This window comes from Protopterus annectens, chromosome 6.part0 (genome assembly GCF_019279795.1).
Source record: "Protopterus annectens isolate FY-2018-M chromosome 6.part0, PAN1.0, whole genome shotgun sequence".
NCBI classification, from domain to species: domain Eukaryota; kingdom Metazoa; phylum Chordata; order Ceratodontiformes; family Protopteridae; genus Protopterus; species Protopterus annectens.
In genome coordinates this window covers 1,318,742,449-1,318,761,151 of record NC_056737.1, presented here as the reverse complement: position 1 = coordinate 1,318,761,151, position 18,703 = coordinate 1,318,742,449, and the positions used below count along the sequence as shown (strand labels likewise).

The 18,703-nt window shown below is 42.5% G+C and overlaps 1 protein-coding gene across 1 annotated transcript in view; it reads left to right on the top strand.

The window, feature by feature from the left end:
- NMI (N-myc and STAT interactor) overlaps positions 1 to 18,703 on the top strand; it is a 579,174-nt gene that overhangs the window by 407,779 nt on the left and 152,692 nt on the right. The window contains exon 7 of the mRNA XM_044074881.1: positions 17,249 to 17,355. Coding sequence (XP_043930816.1) covers positions 17,249 to 17,355 — 107 coding nt within the window. The remainder of the gene's footprint in view (positions 1 to 17,248; positions 17,356 to 18,703) is intronic.

The following is an 18,703-nucleotide window of genomic DNA, read 5'->3' as shown; positions in this document are numbered from 1 at the left end:
TTATACACATCTATGTAGTCACCCTGTGCATCAGCAACGTGTTTACCTTTTCCTGCACCACTGTTGTAGTATGCAGGAGGTGGCACAGTGTCATCATATGCACAGGGTGTGGGTTAGGTATGCCCAAGCCAGCCACTGGTAACACCAATTGACATGTGTGTGTATGTGTGTTTGTGAGGGGCAGCAGTACAGGGTGGACCGGTGTTGGTGCAGTGTGTGTGTGTATGTGTTTGCCCTAGGTGTTAGACTTCTGCATGTGTGTAAGCACGCACACAGTCCCACATAATGGCTGCCATGTACAGGGTTTTGTGGACAGCCACAGACTGCACCTGTCAGGTCATCCAGATCAGTGTCTGTGGGCACGGACACGGTACCTGTGCCTGGGAGGGGTGCTACGGGCCGTATCCGGTACTAACCCAGACTGGGTACTGTCATCGGAAGCGGGGGTGTGTTGACTGGACACAGTTCCCTGTTAGGACTGTCCAGAGCCACATGCTCGTGGTCTCCTGGGGCGTCCTGATGACGGCACAGACCCAGCATTGCTGGGGCTGGTGCTGGCACTTGAGGTGCATGAGTGGGCCTGTTGTCGTCCGTGGCCACTGCCAGCTGGTGCTGTTGCTGGCATACGGCCACGTCGACGTCGCAAATGCACACCATCGCCCTGGCCCATGGACATCTGGTTGTGGAGCAGCTGTTGTATGTCCCCACAACGTCTGCCAACGACATCTGTGAAGTTATGGATAGCATTCGCAACGTCACGCATGCCGTCTGTCATGGCTGTGCGACATGCTCTCAGCTCCCTCAGACCCTGTCCAGTGTACCTTTCCATAAGTGCCTGTGCCTGCATAACAGTCCTCCACATTGGTGGCAAAGTACCACATAGGTGTTAGGCCATTGAGTACAGAAAACGTAATTGGGGACCTGGGGAACAAACATGATAGCAGTCTGTCATTTGTCAACCACATGGCCAATGTGGATTGAAAGACATGTTATATAGCCCAGCTAATCATGAGGGATTCACATGTACGGCAGGGGAGGTCATTGTGCCTCTTTACTCATCCATCATCAGGCCTATAACTGCGTACAATGCAGCTTTTGGGATGTACCTAACCAGACACCTACAGCAACTGGTAAAGGCCAACACTACCTCATCAAGAGGATCAAAGGGCTCAAACAGATGCCATGTGCTGCCCGGTTAAAGGAAATCCAGCTGTACTCAGTGGCATACTGCCTGTTCAGAGGCAATCTGTGCCTGCCATATACAGCCATGTCCAAACCAGACGTAATGAGCATGCTGCACCTCAGGACATCAGAGTCCCATACAGCCACACGCTCAGGAGGCCTGAACCTCAGCACTGACATAAATAGGACATGCTGGAGGGCCATATTCCTAACCCAGAGGCTCCCTTCACTCTGTAATGAACTCACACTACAGGTTAGGCAAAGTCCCTCATTGACCCTCTTCCATAGGAATCTGGATGAGTGGATGGAGATCATAGTTGTACCCCGGGTATAACTTCTTTGTCACTGTTAGACAGAGGCACAGTATACTAACGTCGGACTAGGGCATAGCAGCATAGATCGTAATTGGGTGGCGAAAGACAAACACATTCTACTAGGCTTATCAATGCCCTAGGGCAAATAGCCTAGTATGAACCTATGAACCTATGTGTACTGCTATAGTACTTCTGCCATATGTTGCATGTGTGTGTGTTGTGGGAGATGCACAGGTAATGGCCAGATATTTCTGCACAGGCGACACGTCTGAAACACTCTGTGTGTTCATCCCTACATACTGGATGTGTGTTGCCATCCAACCCTGTGATGTGGACACACATTACTCAGCCTGGATATACATATCCCAACAACAACACAAGCACAGTACACTACCTTGCTATGTATGCATGTAATTACACAGTTATTCACTAGTTAGGACTGTGATGCTATCCATGCAGCCCATTGGGCCAGTGGAAGCCACAACACACACTGCTGGCCCCTTTGCAAAAGCTTACCACAGACATCCCACATAGTGCATGTACTGTGCACACACATATCTAACCCAGAACGTATGCACACCACTTATTTATCCTGTCCAGTAGACTACAGATACAGGCACATTGTATAACAATAGCAGGAGGCTACTGCAGCACAGGGCAGATTCACATGAAGGCAAGGCATCTGTGGTCAGCAGTGTTAAGATGGTTCACATTCACCAAATGCACAGATATTGGCAACATTGTTGCAGACAGTTTAGGTGCAGGTACCCCCCCCCCCCCATTCTTCTACACAGGTGGAATTAGTTATCACAGATGACTGTAACCTCCCTATCCTCATTGCAGAACACATAGCATCACTGTTACGAAATGGTATCCCTGGATGTGTGCTACGTTCACCCCTGGAGGACATAGCACCACATGACAGACTGATATTAATCCCTGGCCATACTACAGGATATGTACCTGAACAGTGCCATACATACACAGTGGTCCCACACCAATGAGGAGTAACCTCTACTGACCCTGGTAACTACTGCATCATATGCACAACTGGCCTTGTGTTCTAAGCTATGGCAGTTTTAAGTATGGGCAACATGTACAGCAATATTACATATGTATATATTTCAGGACTATGTACACACAACCTATCTCGTGGACATACCTATAGATAGTGAACTATGATACATTTGGAGGTGTCACAGTAAACACAGTATTAACCTGCTACTTTGCATTACCTGTGTTTGTGGCAGCTGTTGCTGTGTCAGTGGTGCTGCTTGCTGTTTGCTGCTGCTGCTGCTGGTTTTGCTGCTGGCTGTCTGTATATTTTTTTTATTTCTCTCTCTGTCTCTCTCTCTCTCTCTTTCTCAGTAGGTTTTGTGCAATGACTGTATTGCATGTGTGGAGTGTGGGTACTGGATGCTTTTGTAGGTATCTGCATAGGTTCATGTGATGGCCTCTGCATCAATTGTAAGGCAGCATTGGCTAATTGCATACAGCCAGTTGTGTACTGATTGCATGTCTCACTGTGATTTCAGGACAGTGCTATAAAAGGGTATGTGAGATAGGCGTTGCCCTTTCAGATTGTAAGGGCGTGGACCATACTGGTATGCTGTTGACAATGTTCTGTGAGTGTGAAGGTTAGTACATCTCTCATGCTTCATGCTGTGTTGTGAATTCAGGTTGCTGCATTTCTTTCGCCTGTTCCCTGTAGTGAGTGTGTATGCATACTGACACCCACGACTATATTTCATATGTATTGCTATATATACATATGTGTACATACTTTCATATATGTACATTAGCTGACAATATTGGGTACAAGCTAACAATTTGCAGGGCTGTTTCTGTTAACACTACACTAGTATGGGAATCCAGTAATTGGGACAGTAAAAGTCTGCCTGACATGCTTTGGGTAGTACACATACTATATTGCCTTTATCTTCATTCCTACTATTACATGTTCCACATATTTAGCACTATATTCCTGTATGAGAGTCATGGCTTACTGGTAGGTCATACAGACTAGTGTTACAATGGTCTTGTGGTAGGGCCTACTAGTATGCTTATATTTTGCTTTCAAATTGAGTATAGGGCCTATCAATCAGAGTGCTGGGGGCACCTTTAAGCAGTAAAAGGGGTTAGTAGGTCTCACAGGAGTCAGGCTGTGTTGCAGATTCTGGTTGCTGCATTTATCTTCACTGTTTCCTGTAGTGAGTGTGTATGGATACTGACACCTACCACTATATTTCATATGTATTAATATATATATATATATATATATATATATGTATATATATATATATATATATATATGTATGTATGTATGTGTACATATACATACTTTCATATATGTACAATACCTTACATTATTATGTACAAGCTAACAATTAGCAGGGCTGTTTCCGTGAACACTAAACTAGTGTGGGAATCCAGTAATTCAGGCATTAAATTCTACCTGACATGCTTTGGGTAGTACACATCCTATATTACCTTTCTATTGATTCCTACTATTACATGTTATATTTATTTTAGCACTATGTTCTTGTATGAGAGTCATGGCTTAGTGGTAGGTCATACAGACTAGTGTTACCAAGGTCCTGGGTTCGAGACTGACAGTGAGAATTTATTTTTCTTTCGAAATGAGTACAGGACCTGTCAATCAAAAGTGCGAAAGGCACTTTTAAGCATTTAAAACCAGGTCTGCGCTCGTTTGCGCGGTGCTCATGCATGCGCACTGGCGGTGAGCTCCACGCACACAAGCGCACACCCACGCTATTTTCTTTGAAAGAAAAGAAAAAGGGGTGACAGGAAAGTGGTGAAAAAGGGGTCACAAAGAGGATAGGACAGTAGGGAAACAAGCTTGGAATTTGCAGGAAGGATGTAGGTGAGGCCCATAGCTGCCCATGTCTTTCTCAGCAACAGCTGTGCATTTGTATGCAATTTGGTATGACATTTGGAACCTTCCACCCCTGAGAGAGGTGTCAGGACAACATTAATACCTGTTGTACAGCCAATTGTAATTAACAGCTTCGATGTCCACCGGACATGTGTGCAACATGGACAGCTATGTATGGGGCATAATTTTTTGTGGGTACAGAGTGCCCTTTTTTTGTTTTTTTATCAGGTGAGAGTGGTATGTCAGGTGAGGTAGTCGGTATAGCTGGGGAGCAAAAAAACGAACCAAGAAGCAACCAGATGCAAAGAACAACAAGCACAGTATCCACCAACAGTTTCTTGATATAGTGAGCCGTTTTTGGCTTTTTTTATGTTCTTTAAAGAATGTACAACAGTGGTTGAATTTGAATTTAAAATTTTCTTACCGTAGGGGAATAAACATTAAAAACGTTTTGGTTAAAAGTAAGTTTAGTGTACCTCCTCCAGAAATATATAGGGAACCTGCTAAAGTTGGAACTTTCCCTTGTGGAAAGTGTAAAGCCTGTAAGCATATTGTACCTCATTTTACTTTTATTAATAATGTTAAATTTAGTACTAATAATTGTTTTTACTGTAATTCAGTAGGTGTTGTATATTCCCTACAATGTCCCTGTAATAAATTTTACATAGGAGAGACGAAAAGGGCATTCAAAACAAGGCTCTTAGAGCATATTAGGGATATAAACAATGCTACTATTGATAGTCCTGTAGCTTTACATTTTGCACAATTTCATAACAAAAGTAGTGTTGGTTTAAAAGGCACTGTGTTAGAACAAATTTGTGTCTCTGCATATCATAATATGAATGTGAAAACTCTTTTACTACAGAAAGAAGCTATGTACATTTTAAAATTTAAAACTATGTCTCCTTTTGGGCTTAATGAGGAGTTCAACTGGAAGGCATTACTTAATTGATGTGTGAGTTAATTGATTAATTGTGTAATTATCTTATATTCAGATGTATTTATTGCCATGGTGTAGAGAGTGTTTTATTCTCCTTGAAGGCTTTGGTATAGCTGGGGAGGTAGGTTGGGTAGGTTAACAGACAAGACAGACAAGACGCATACAGGGGCGGTGTATGACACATGTGGGGGGGGGGTTACACAATTGACGGGGACGGAGGTTGGGATATCCATGGCACATGAGCCCACAGATGGCAACAGTGGAACTGATATCCCCACCCATAGGCAGTTGCCACTGTTCCTTCACAGCCCAGGACGGGGTTGTGCTGGGGGCTGTGTGGGTGGGACAACGGGCAAGCCCGTAAGCTGTGCCACCCGGGCCTCAAGCTGGCGTAGGGGCCCAAGGACAGAGTCTTGGATCTCCCTTCGCACCACAGACTGGACACCTTGGAGGGTGAGTGGACATGCTTCTCCGGCCACGCTTGCAGAGGGGGGACGGGCCCCATCCCCTGCAGCGCTTCCACCCAAAGGTGGCACAGGGCCACCAGAGGAGGGTCCAGCCTGGGAACTAGTGCCAGGTGCACTCGCCAGCTGAGGTGGGAGAGGTGGGTCCGCTGAGACCTGCCTTCCCAAGCGTTCTAGGTTTGTGTGTATGTTATGTTAGTTTGGGTTAGTGGCATATTATTCCATTCAAATTAGTTGTAACAGCATGCATTGGTATTCCCATTAAACAAACACCCAGATATTAACACCATTGAACAACGGGCATATCAATATCACATGCATTATTTGAACAGAAATACACAATTGAACAACATGCAAGGTTAATTAATGGCAACAGGCCATCAGGTTTGCCGGTTTGCAGGTATGTCCAGGGCACATGCAACAACAGACATGCATATATTTTTGAAACAGGACAAATGTCCATGGTTAATGAAATGTTCACATACCAATATTTAGTTTTTGTTTTAATTTGCAATTATAGGGTGGGGTGGAGAAAGAAAATGATGACACATTCATAAATTATACATTGATATACATTTGTAATAGAAACACATTTAACATGTGGGTGATACTTTCCCACTGATTCTTACTTGACTGTCATGCTAGACCTGTTACAGATACATCACTATCCTAGTTATTTTGAATTTGGTCAGATACATCATCCTGCTACACTTTGATGACAGGGCAGGGGACAGCTATGGATGTTTAGTATGTCAGACAATCATTCATTCTATCTGCAAATTGCTGACTGTGATCACCATATACAGAGTTTGGCCTGAACATTCAAGAGTCAGACACACTGAAATCAGTTTGGGATGTTAAGTTTTAATTCCCACATGCATTTATTTCTGTAGAACCACACTGAAGCTTATATATTCAGGTTCTATTACTACGTTATTCATTGATACATGACCCTTTCTGTCACTCTCACACATCCTGCAATTTCACAGTTCAGGTTGGTACTTCTAGGCTTTGTTCACATATTAGACCTGTGGGGATTCCAACACTTTCCAGCAGCCTCACTTCTGTCATGATTCAGCATTTCAACAGGGGATATTTCTCACCTGTGATTACCTCAGCTTCTGAAGCTGTACTCTTGAGACTACTGCAGGTTATACTACATTTAATTGATGGTGGGACATCTGTATTACAGCACTATTTATTTCTATCACTTATATTCCCAGTTTCACTTGCATACTGATGAACTTGTTGCAGCCATACCTGCAGACTTTTACTTGCTGCTTGCACATTCTATTACTTTTAATCAATACACTGCAGTGTTCTGCTACGTGCTACATTATAATATTTATTTACAAGTACTAGGTGGGGTTACTAACCTGCATGGTGGCGCAGCCGCACCAGCCTCCGCTCATGTGCCATTCGATTCGCAGAGCGGACACCTGCAGCTGTAATACAAAACAAGTAATATTGGAATACACATCTCCTTGGTATCAGCTAGTTGAATTCCTTACATACATAAGTAAAATGTAACTTACTCAGTAGTGGGGTGTTGGGCATATCCCGGGCCTCCTGGATCCATTGGGTCAACCGGTCTTGCTTACGTCGTTTCAGGTCCGCATGGTGGTGACGGACCTGCTCACCAGTGCGTGGAATGCCAGTAGCACTGGTCAGATCATGAGCCAACTGGTCCCATGCCTCCGCCCTGTACGCTCCCCATGAGACCTGGCCCTGCATGAGTTGGGCCTCATGATGGTGAACTAGGAGCCAGACCATGTATCTGGACTCCTCAACGCCCCACCGCTGTGCTCGAAAGCAACGTCCCTCCCCTATTCCACTCATTCTGCCTGCAGGTCTATTCTACAATCGTTTATGCTGTGTATTCCCGCCTATGGGGCTTATATATGCCGATTTTCCCGCACATTTCTATGATTGGCTGGTTTAGAATTGTATCTACTTCACAGAAACTGCTTTATCATGCTCCATTTTGGCTTATATCCTATTTATATGCTATTTCTGCCTTTCTAAGTACTGCTGTCATGGCTTAGTGGTTTAGTACCTTGACTCTAGTGCATGGTATCCTGGGTTCGACTCTGACCACTGACTTTTAAATTTTATGACTGTCTGGAAATTACTTCAGGACCTGTCAATCAATCATGCCAAAAGCACTTTTAAACACTTTAAAACCAGGTCTGTGCTCGTTTGCGCAGAGCTCATGCATGCGCACCGCCGGTTAGCTTGTGGGCGCGTCGCGCAAACGGTGTGCACTGGATTAAACCTTAATTGGCTAGTAACACACATGTTAAATGTAGCGCAGCTAGTTGCACACAGTTTGAGCCTGTTAAACCAGTCATTAGGTATGGGCAAGCAGTTTGCAGTTTGTGGTACACTACTTAGCTACGGGCACTCTGTCTCACTGCAGTTTAGCTATCAGTACATTTCTAAAGATTTTTATTATTGTATTACTTGCAAATATATGCTCCATTTCATTCCATTTTACAAAAGTAAATACTTTTACATTTGTACAATACTGTCTGGGGCCTTTTTAGTGCTTATTTACAAAAAAAAAAAGGTTGTTGTGTGGGCTCGAACCTTGCCTGCCTGCTCTCAAGCCGACAACTCTACCGCTATGCTGTTACTTCTTGGCTTACTTTGCATATTTAGTTCTTATATCCTTTTTCACTGACTGCTAACTGCAGTTGCGCTAGTAGCACACACGCGCACACGAGCGCACACAGTAGCACACATTTACGGGGTTTAAAAAAAATAACACATTTTTTATTTTTATTTTACAACATCTGTTCACTTTTTACATTGCTGGTCTGTGCGGGCATGTGTTGTGTAGTGTGGTTATTCACATTTCCATGGCTTCCCTCGTGGCTGTTTACTTTCAGCCATTCTAGACTTCTGGGGGCGTGTCTACGGACACGCCCCCTACTCTCTTACACGGACCGTGTAAGGGTTACAGTGTGATTCAGCATGCCTCATGCACCTCATGCATATGCATGACATGCTGACATCACACCGTTTAATTGCAGCCTCTGTGTAAGAGTTATAACTCTTACACGGAGGCTTCCTGAATCCTGCCCAATGTATTTAAAAAATAGAGTGCACTTGAAGGTGGTCTCATTTTAAAAACGGTGCTACACAGCAAAGTAAGAGTTGTATTCAGAAATTTGTATTATAGTGCTCAGAGATTAGTGAGGTACCATGAGTAAGCTCTAAATTATTTTATGTTGTCCAGAGTTGTTTTTCTTGTGGACGTTCAATATTTGCAACTATCTTAAGCAAATAAAAATAATTTGGGTTCATTGTGTACAAAAGAAAATAACATTGCTTTTAGAAATTGACACATCAGTATTGAGAGATTAGTGAGGCATCATAAGTAAGACTGAAAGGATTTTTTTTTGTTTTGTATGGTTATTTTGCTTGTGGATGTTAATATAGTTATATATGTTAAGCAGATAAAACTATTTTGAGTTTGTGGTGTGCAAAAGAAAAATAAAATTGACAATTTATTAATCATTAAACTAAATATGTGGTTTGCCTAGAAGTGTCTTCTTGTAGGTTTTATGCGGAAAAGACTAGTAGAACTTTTATGAACAGAAGTATGAAGCATTAAAATAGCACAAGGGATCATAGGAAAATAATGTTTTATTTAAACATTGACAAATGAGAAAATCAGAATGAAAACTGTGTTTATAGGAAATGAAGAATCATATTCTGGGAGTCAGCTTAAACATTTTATTAAGTATTTATGAATATTATTTTATGCTTATGTCAAAAAGTCTCTCACATTCTGACATTAACGATTTGAGCTTAAACCATTTTAGCTGTAGAAAGTATGAGCCAGTAAAACAGAAGTAAGCTGTTCTCATGAAAGCTAGTAGTCATTTATGGTAGTTACTTTTACAGTAAACTCTCAGTTAACTAGAACTCAAGCAACCAGAACTTTCAAGGGACCAGAAAAAAAAATTGAAGACCCCCCCCCCCCCGCAAAAACATACCTTACATTTTTAGAGTTTTAGAGTCTTAAATAGGAAGATAGGAATAAATTCCCTCTCTCCCCAACCTAAGAACAAGTGAAACCAAACAAATAGTATAAGGTACAGTATTAGTCAGGCCTATTTTAATAGTAACTCTCAAACAACCAGAAACCACAGATGTGAAGTTGTTCTATCTCACCGTTCATTCTTATGGCTCCGAGTCAGCCAACTACAAAGCTCGAGGACTTCAGGCAGCTCGACGCCAAGTCCCTATCCCATGATGCACCTTGTGTTACCTCAGATCAAGTTTGCCACTGCAACAGATCAGAGGATACTTCACAGCTCGGGCCAGTACAGTTTTTCTTCTAAAGAACATTTCTCTTTAAATACCTTTTATTGTAGCTTTAAGTTTCCTTTCCATTTAATAGCTGTTATAGAATTTGTACAACTAGTTTGTTGGCTACCTTTTATAAGCCATTATATAGCTACTTTGGCCGTCGTTTTATTAGGCCTTTAGCTTCTCCCTTCCCTTTTTTTCTGGTGTGCCTTTAGTAGTTTAAATCAGTAGATTAGAAGTGTGTTTATTAGGAATTTAGAAGTTTTAAATCTTTACAAGAATGTGTTGTTAGAAACTGTAATAATTAGTATTGTAGAGCCCGCCTTCATTTAGGGGCTTCTTACTGTTTCAGTAGTTGTATATTGCTTGAGATATTATTATTATTATTGAAAGTTTGAACAGGCTTTTTCTTGTGTGCATTTATATTCTCATATGGCTGACCAAGAGAAGGAAAATCAACCCAAGTCTGGTTTTAAAAAATGTCCAAAGTGTGGACAGAAAATGTCTGTGACTGATGCTCACGTTAACTGTGTATATTGTTTGGGTGCTTTGCACTTACAAAAGAGCTGCTCCTTCTGCCATTCTTTCAGTAGTTGTGTTCTACAGGAAAGAAAAAGAAACTTGATTGACAGAGACTATTAAAATCTTCTTTTCAAGAAGCTTTGGGTGATCATGATAAAACATCTAAATCCCCCAAATCTACCAAGTCTTTGAAATCATCATCCACGGAGCATAGAGTTTTGGATTCGACATCATCAAAAAAAATTATTGACGTCAGCTCCACAGCCTTTGGAGCTGAGCATTGTAACCTTTTGGAGCCAGTCCCCAGTCCTGGAACCAGTCTCTGCAGTGTTAAAATCACCAATCATGCAATCGGTGGCATCATCGATACACTCATCTAGGTCCTCGATAAGCCTGTCTGATTGGATGTAGATCATGTGGTGCAGAAGTTGTTACAGGCACCGGCATTTACCAAATTGTTATTGGTTCTGACCTGCGTGGTTTCAGAACCGACAGCTGTTCCTCCATCTACTTCTTTTCCTCCTCTGAGCCCAACCAGTCCTTTGGAGATGGAGGAGTTGGAGCTGATGATTGTGGAGACTTTGGAACCGATGCCTGTTCCAGTGCCATCGGTGCTGACTACTCAGACTTCCTCTGTGTTTATCGAGGGGCCTAGGAGCCGACACTCGCTGGTCGGGTCCGGGGAGGACAGTCGGACTGATCTTTGCCTCTTTTGGTTTTGGCGCGGGTGAGTTTGACTCCTACCTCTGGATTGGAACCCACTGTTCCGGTGCCAAAGGAATCATCTGCTTCTTCGGACCCAGGGGTTCCTTCACATTGGCGCAGAGGTGCCTTTGATGCCCTGAGTAGAGTAATGTCCCCCAGGATATCCACAATGTTAGGACCAATTTCCTCGTCCCCTAAAGTGCCTGTGTCTATTTCTGCCTTACAGATCCCTTTAAAGTGTTGAGACCCTGATTCTCAGGAAGCCCCACTGGGTGGACCCTGCTCTTCCGAGACCTCACCCGAAGCTCCCACTGATGAGGTTCATAGGAAGAGAATTTGCAAGAGGAAGCATCTAGACTCCCCGCAGGAATCTGTCACCTCAGACACCGACTTGGATGAGTCAGAAGGGGCCCCACGGTCCCCCTCAGAAGATATCTCATTTGCAGACATCTTGGAAATCCTAAAGCAGAGGGGTGGCTGGAAGCCCTCCAACCCTACTGAGTATGAGTCAGTCCTCCTTAAAGCTTTTGGGTCTCAGCCCTCCACCTCTTTGATGTCTCCACCCTTCGATGAACTTATGGAGCTGGTCTCACGAAGGGCATGGGAGTCTCCAGACACCATGGAGCCTGTCCCTAGGAGGCCTAATAAATTTATTTCTTCTCCTCAGGATAAGACTGTTCTGAGAAAAGGAGTGCCTGTTGATGCCATGGTGGTGGCGACAGCCACCAAAAAGGAGATCTTGGAAATTTCTTCATCAGTCCATCCTCCTAACAGAAATTCTAGGATCATGGATAGATACGGGAAGCGCTTGTTCAGTTCAGTGACTTTTGCCATGCGATCACTGAATTACCTCACACATTACACAAGACTGCAAAGAGATCCCCGAAAAGAGCTTGGAGATACTCTACAGGGTATGGTAGCTGAGGGAGTTGCAGGCGAGGTTGCTTCCCAGCTTGCTACTCTTAATTCCATAGTATGCTTCTGATATCATATGCAGCTGATGGAACGAGTAGGGCAGTGGGTACAGGAATTGCTCTTAGGAGACACTCCTGGATGCACTTATGTTCCTTCGCGGAGCCCTTTAAGTTATCCTTTGTGAGCACCCCTTTTGATGGCTCATCCCTTTTGGGTCCAAAGTAAAAGAAACTCTTACCAGGTGTGAGCAGGAAGGAAAGACTTTGTCTGCCATCGGGAGTCCATTTTTTCACCCCTACTAGACCCTACCCCAAAGGTCAAAAGGGAGGAAAGATGTGGTTCTGAAAAGCCCAAGGAGCCTTTCAGGACACATGTGGTGAACCCCCCCCCTCCAGGGGCAGAGGAGGGGTAATAATGGAAGACACTGCCCTCATGGCAGAGGGGGTCCACAGAATCAGGGCGATAGAGATCAACTCTTTGGGAAGCTCTACCAGCGCTCCTGAAATGAGGCCCGACTGCCCAGCTCTTAAGGCAGTCGGGGGTCACTTATCTTTGTACCTAGACGCCTGGCTAAAAATAACAAACAACTGAGTGCAAAGCATAATATCCAGAGGATATTTTATTCCCTTTGCCACTCTAGCTCCCTTGATAACAAAAATACCGGACGTTCCACCCAGTTTCAGGGAACAAGCAACCATAGAGGTCCAAAGGTTGCTAGAAAAAAAGAGTCATTCAACCGGTCCCCGCAGACCAGATAAGATCCAGAACTTACTCAAGATTCTTTTTAGTTCCAAAAAAAACAGGGGACTGGAGACCTATTTTGGACCTCAACAGACTAAACAGATTTGTCAAGAAGGAAAAGTTCCGGATGGTCATGCTACAGTCAATACTTCCCTTTTTAGGGAAAGACAATTGGATGTGCTCGATAGATCTCCAGGATAAGTACTATCACATAAAAATGGCCAGACCATCCAGAGATCATTTGCACTTCTGGCTCTTAGCCAATCACTACCAGTTTCAAGCCCTGCCCTTTGGTCTCACTAGAGCCTCCAGAGTGTTTACCAACTGTATGGCAGTGGTCACAGCTCACCTGAGGCATTTGGGATTCCAGGTGTTTCCATACTTAGATGATTGGCTTCTCAGCACCACCACCAGGCATCAGCTTATGCAAGTTAGGGGCACCACGCTTATTCTTTGCAATCAACTGTGGATTACCATAAACTCAGAAAAATCTGCCTTGTCGCCATCGCAACATATTGTGTTTATCGGAGCAGATTTGGATACCACCACCACCACTTTAAAAATTCCTTCAGAAAGGATATCAGTACTTCGACATCAAATTCTGAACCTCATATCCAGAGACAAGGTGCCAGCCTCAGATTTGCTAAAAGTGTTTTTGTCGTCCCGATGGCGGCTGCAATAATAGCAATTCCCTTGGGTCGTATGCACATGCAGATTGTACAATGGCTCCTGTTCACGCAATGGTTCTATCAAGAATTCACAATGTCACTTCTCATCATTCTAACAAACTTCCATAAAAAGGATCTTCGGTGGTGGTTGACCTCTCTCCAAGTAACGATAGGTTGTCCTTTTATCCTACCCTCACCATCGGCTGTGACCATGGACGCTTCTCTGATCGGGTGGGGAGGGCATTTTCAGGGAAGAACAGTCCAAGGCACATGGACCAAACAACAGACACCTCTGCATATCAATGTCCTGGAGATAAGAGCGGTACTCTTGATGTTGCAGTACTTTCAGGACTCTCTCCCTCAGGGGACAGTTGAGATTCAGATGGACAGCATGTCGGTGGTCTGGTATATAAACAAACAAGGAGGAACCAGGTCCTATCCCCTTTGTTGAGAGGCCCTAAGAGTATGGCAATGGGCTGCCTCGACCCAGCACTTTCTGATAGCAATGCACATCTTGGGGAAATCCAATGTGATAGCAAACAAACTGAGCAAGGCAATCTTGTTGCCTCATGAGTGGTCCCTCAAAGAAGATATAGCGGAAAGGATATTCCACAGATGGGGCCATCCTTGCTGGGATCTCTTTGCATCCCACATGAACACAAAATACAGAACCTATTTTGCCCTAATCCCCCCTCCGGGAGATGTCCCAAGGGATGCATTCATACACGATTGGCCTCAGGGTCTCCTTTATGCCTTCCCACCGATACCCCTGATACCCAAAGTATTACAGAAAGCCAAAGCCCTGGGAAGAACCATCATTCTTATAGCCCCTCACTGGCAGCATCAGATTTGGTTCCCCTTTCTTCAACCTCATCTATTGGAAAAGCCTTGGATTTTAGACCCAGTTCTAGACCTTCTGATGTACTGATCGGGGGCTTTTCATCCCTTCCTTCAGTCCTTGAAATTGATTCTACTAGGAAATTATACCTCAGCAAATGGAAGAGATTTTCCATTTGGGCTTCTCAAAATAACATTGACCCTTACCTAGCCCCTTTTTCCTCCATACTAGAATTTTTGACTATGCTTTTCAACAAGGGAGCGGCGGCAGCCACCATTCGTGTGCAGCTCGCTGCAATCTCTACTTGTCATCTTGGTACTGAAGACTTTAATGTGATGTCACACAAGCTATCCAAAGCTTTTCTCAAGGGGACTTTCCATCTTAGACCACCAGTCAAATCCCTTTATACACCCTGGAATCTAAATTTTATGCTTTCACTCATCATTCTTCCACTGTTTGAGCCAGCTTCTTCATGCGATTTGAAATTTTTGTATTGGCAGACTGTCTTTTTAGTAGCCATCACATCTGCCCAAAGAATGTCAGAGCTAGAGGCCTTGTCTATAAAACCCCCATATTTGATTTTACATTCTGATAGATTTCACTACAAATAAATCTTTCATTCTTACCTAAAGTTTGTAAAGAAGCTAACCTTAACCAAACCATATATTTACCGTTTTTTTCCCCCAACACACCAATAACTTGGAGTATATGCTGCACAAACTTGATGTTCACAGACAACTTTGATTTTACCTAGATAGAACCAAAGAATTTAGAAGATCTGAACAACTTTTTGTTTCCTTTTCAGACTCCAGGAAAAGGTAGACCTGTGGCAAAAACCACTCTATCGAAATGGTTATCTGATTGCATCACCTTCACTTACTCAGCTACCAATATACCTCTTCAACACAAAATAAAGGCTCATTCAACCAGAGCTGTTTCCACCTTTTCAGCATTTACTGCCAGGCTACCAATAGATAGTATCTGTGCAGCAGCCACTTGGTCAAAGCCTCATACTTTTATCACTCATTACAAAGTCGATAGGGCCTCCAGGGACAGGGCTTCCTTTGGTTCCACTGTCCTGAGAAACATACTCCCGTGAGCCACCCAAAACAGATGGTGCTTGGGATACTACCCATCTGTAAGAATGAACGGCGAGATAGAACGACTTCACATAAAGAAGTTATGTACTCACCATAACGTTCCGTGAGAGTTGTTCATCTCACCTTCATTCTTACTTCCCACCCTCTATCCCCCACCAGGCTTTTTTGAGGACCAAATTTCATGTTTTATCATGGTTGTTTTGTCTTTCCTATAGTTTCCTTACCTAAAAAAGTGATAAAATGACATATGATAGTGTTAGAGGCAGCAAACAAGATCTGAGGTAACACAAGGTGCATCATGGGATAGAGACTTGGCTTCCAGCTGTCTGAAGACCTCGAGCTTTGTAGTTGGCCGTCTCACAGCCAAGGATCGGCTCCATATCCATCTGTAAGAATAAAGGCAAGATGAACAACTCACATGGAGCGTTATGGTGAGTACATAACTTCTTTTTATCCAGCATCTACCAATCCCCATAGGTGCCGGTTAACAGAGTTTACTGTACTATGAAAAGTGATTCAGATTGTTTAAACAACTGTAAATTGTAGTTTGTAGTATACGTTTAATTTTTTCAGTGTTTCAATGCAGTGTTATGGTTAGGGACCAGTAAAAGATCAGTACAAGCCAATCTCAAGGATGGCCAGATCCAAAGCACTTTTTCCCTAGAACTGTCCATTGTTCATTTGGTTGTTTCCTTTTAAGGATATCTTATCCATTTTTTCCAGCTGCAACTACCTGTAGCTTTAATGATTGACAGTAATGTTATTACACCTAATAAGTCTGTCATGATTTGCAAAGGAGATCACCAAGTAACTCTGCATAAGAGGATTCCATAGTCATTTATAAGCCCATATTAAATCCCCCTTGATATAATTCCCAGTTTACCTCACCAGCATTTACATCATCAGCTAGTACAATGCTCTTGGTCTTACAACACTTAGCAAATTCAGAAAAAAACATTTCTGTTCATCACTGTTATGAGATGGGTACCTTTATAAATCTATAATCTTCAAATAAACGTAACTTGAAAATAATAGATTTATGCAGTTTTTGTCCATCACTGTTAAGGGATGGGTACCTGTATAAATATATTATCTTCAAACTGAGTTTATGTCCCAACAAACTAGACAGATATAATTTCAGAAGCTTGGCTATTACAAATCTTAACTAAGTTATAGGGTTTGCTGACATAAATTGAAATCATACCTCCTCTGGCACCAACTGTGTAGTTATTGTAGCCTCCATAACTAGCTTTAACCAGAGGACTAGGAATGGTTTAAACACAAGTATTTATAAGTAGTTCAAGGGGGCGCTGATTATAAAACTGATGTCCAGTGGTGTTTTGGATGTAGTTATGACATCTTTTGATTAAATATAAATGGTAAAGTGCAGGATGAGTGAATTATCTAATGTTAAAGCTATGTTAGTGAAACTGGTTGAGAGGTATGCCGTTGTATTTTGTAAGTAATATTAAAGCGTTGTACCAGTTGCAGTTCTTTGTGAAAATGTATGGTAAACAAATCCAGAGTAATGTTTTCTAAGTTGCCTAGTTTGAAGAAATGTAGAAATTTTATTGTTTGTTTGAAAAGCTTTGAATATATTGTAAGGATTTAGGTGACTGTTATATTTTAATTTTGAAATATAGTTGCTGAAAAGATTTTGAAAATGCGTAAACATGAAGTTTCATTGGATGATGGAAGGATGGCGGTGAAAGCCTTACCAGTTAAACTAGATGTTGCAGCAAAATTTGAGGTATGAATCATAAGTGTTTTATTAGCATGCACTGTTTAGTACTGCAGGTCACCTCTCAAATGTTTACATTTTTATTAAAATTTGTATGAATAATGATATCAAACACTGGTCAAAATAATGACGCAACCAAATGCATCTTAAACGTGCATTCCAGGTGTACTACTTCTAATGTGGCACAACACTGTCAGGGTCCCACGACTTGGGGGAAAAATAGGCATTTGGCATTAGTACATGTATCTTAAAATTTTCTTCTTTTCTTTTTCAGTCTGTTTCCCAACAGCCATCTTCAAATAAAAAATATTTTCGCACTCCAGATGATCGGATTCATTTTCAAATTGCTGACACTGTAGTGTAGCATTTGGGGGGTGCACTCATTAGTGTGCCATCCTTCTGATGAGACGTTAAGCGAAGTTCCCATCTGCTTAAGTTGGTGGTAGCTCGGGTAGATGCAAAAGATCTAATGGCACCTGTTGAAAAGAGTAGGCAAGGTTCCTGAGTGCCCTGGCCAAATTTCCCCTAGCAGCATAAATATCACATTGAATCTCCCCTGAAAAGAGGCCATTAGCCTAGTGGGACTAACCTAGTTTAATGATCACTAGCTGTAGCAGTACCCCATCTTAATCAGACTGAATGCGTAAATCCCTCTTTGTAAGTATAGTTAGCAGTTTCATAATAATAATGAGTAATAATAATAATAGCCCTTTCTTAACTAGGTAGTCCCACTGGACACACACACTCCTTTTTCAGGGTGGCCTGTGAGAAAAGTCTAGTTAAATAACTTGCTCAGAATCACACAGTAGCCAAATGAGGGCTGAGGGAATCACACTCTGTACCACAGGAGCTACAGCTCACAGTTGTAACCCTTTGCACCAACTTAATATGCTTAGTGTCATTATACTTTTAATTTGGCTTCAGGGGCTGTTTGCAGTGGCTAATCCTTGGTATTTCCTCTTTTCATATCCCTGACTCAACACTTTTCTGAAATCTCTTCATCTCTGAAGATCACAGGCATGCACTTGGTGACCAACACATGCTGCTCTAACACATACTAGACTTGGAGAGCACACTTACAGGTATACTCCCCACTTCACTTTCCTTACCGAATGCAGTTCATATCTTAGTACATTACTAAACAACACAAAATCTTAAAAAGCAAATACTTATAGCATGATGCGATGCTGTATGATACAGAACTTCAAATTGTTGGGAAAGCTGCTTTTTTTTCTGTGTATTGATATCATACCTCTCAAATGTACAGATTTTTGGAGAATGTCCAGATTTTTGCCTCATATTTTCAATCAGTTCTTCATAAAATTTGTGTTTTTCTGGCAAATTACTCTAATGATCT